Source organism: Etheostoma spectabile, unplaced genomic scaffold, assembly GCF_008692095.1.
Source record: "Etheostoma spectabile isolate EspeVRDwgs_2016 unplaced genomic scaffold, UIUC_Espe_1.0 scaffold431, whole genome shotgun sequence".
NCBI lineage: Eukaryota > Metazoa > Chordata > Actinopteri > Perciformes > Percidae > Etheostoma > Etheostoma spectabile.
In genome coordinates, this window is record NW_022605607.1 from 134,111 (window position 1) to 134,885 (window position 775).

Consider the following 775-nt stretch of genomic DNA (forward strand, 5'->3'; position numbering starts at 1 on the left):
CAAAATAACATGATTTATTCCACACAACGCTGTGACAAAATGTAAGAAAAAACCTCAACAAAAGTGTTGATTTTCCATGTTGACATGAAGACAACAGGAGGGTTAATTAATAAACGAGTCCCAGCAGACTCACCTGCAGGATGTCCAGCGCTCCGAGCTCGGTCCAGCGGCCTTTCTCCGGGCTGTACACCTGCGTGCCCTTGATGATGACGGTGTGTGCCGGCAGGTTGACCCCCCAGGCCAGAGTAGCCGTGGACACCAGGACCTGGATGTGGCGATCGGCGAACAGATCCTCCACCAGCGTACGGTCCACCCGGGTCATCCCGGCGTGGTGGATCGCAAAGCCGTACGGCAGCAGGTCCTTCAGCTCCAGGTTCTGGAAAAGGAGGTTCAGGTGTAAGGCTACCAGGGTTTGGACTGAGCATGGGGGGGGGGGATACAGCATCGTATCGCGATATTTAGAGTAGCAATGCTGAACTATGACCAAAGCACGTTGAAAAAAGTGACAAATGTTGGAAAAGCTTCAAAAACGCAGGAAAAATTCAACAAAAACATTTTTTTTAACGCTGAAAAAAGCGACCAAACTAAATGGGGAAAATCGCCAAAGGTGACCAAAACTTGTTAAAAAAAAACTACAGAAACAAAATAAAAGTGACCAAAAAATGGGAAAAAACACATAAAAATGTCAACATTTCGGCCCAGAAAGACACAAAGTTGCAGGTCGATGGGAAGACAACACGAGGGTTAAAAGTCTAAAATGCCTCCAAAGATACTG

The 775-nt window shown here is 46.8% G+C and overlaps 1 protein-coding gene across 1 annotated transcript in view; it reads right to left on the bottom strand.

Annotated features, from left to right (window-relative positions):
- Nucleotides 1–775, bottom strand: part of snrnp200 (small nuclear ribonucleoprotein 200 (U5)) — a 62,240-nt gene that overhangs the window by 41,140 nt on the left and 20,325 nt on the right. The window contains 1 exon segment of the mRNA XM_032511655.1: nt 134–376. Coding sequence (XP_032367546.1) covers nt 134–376 — 243 coding nt within the window.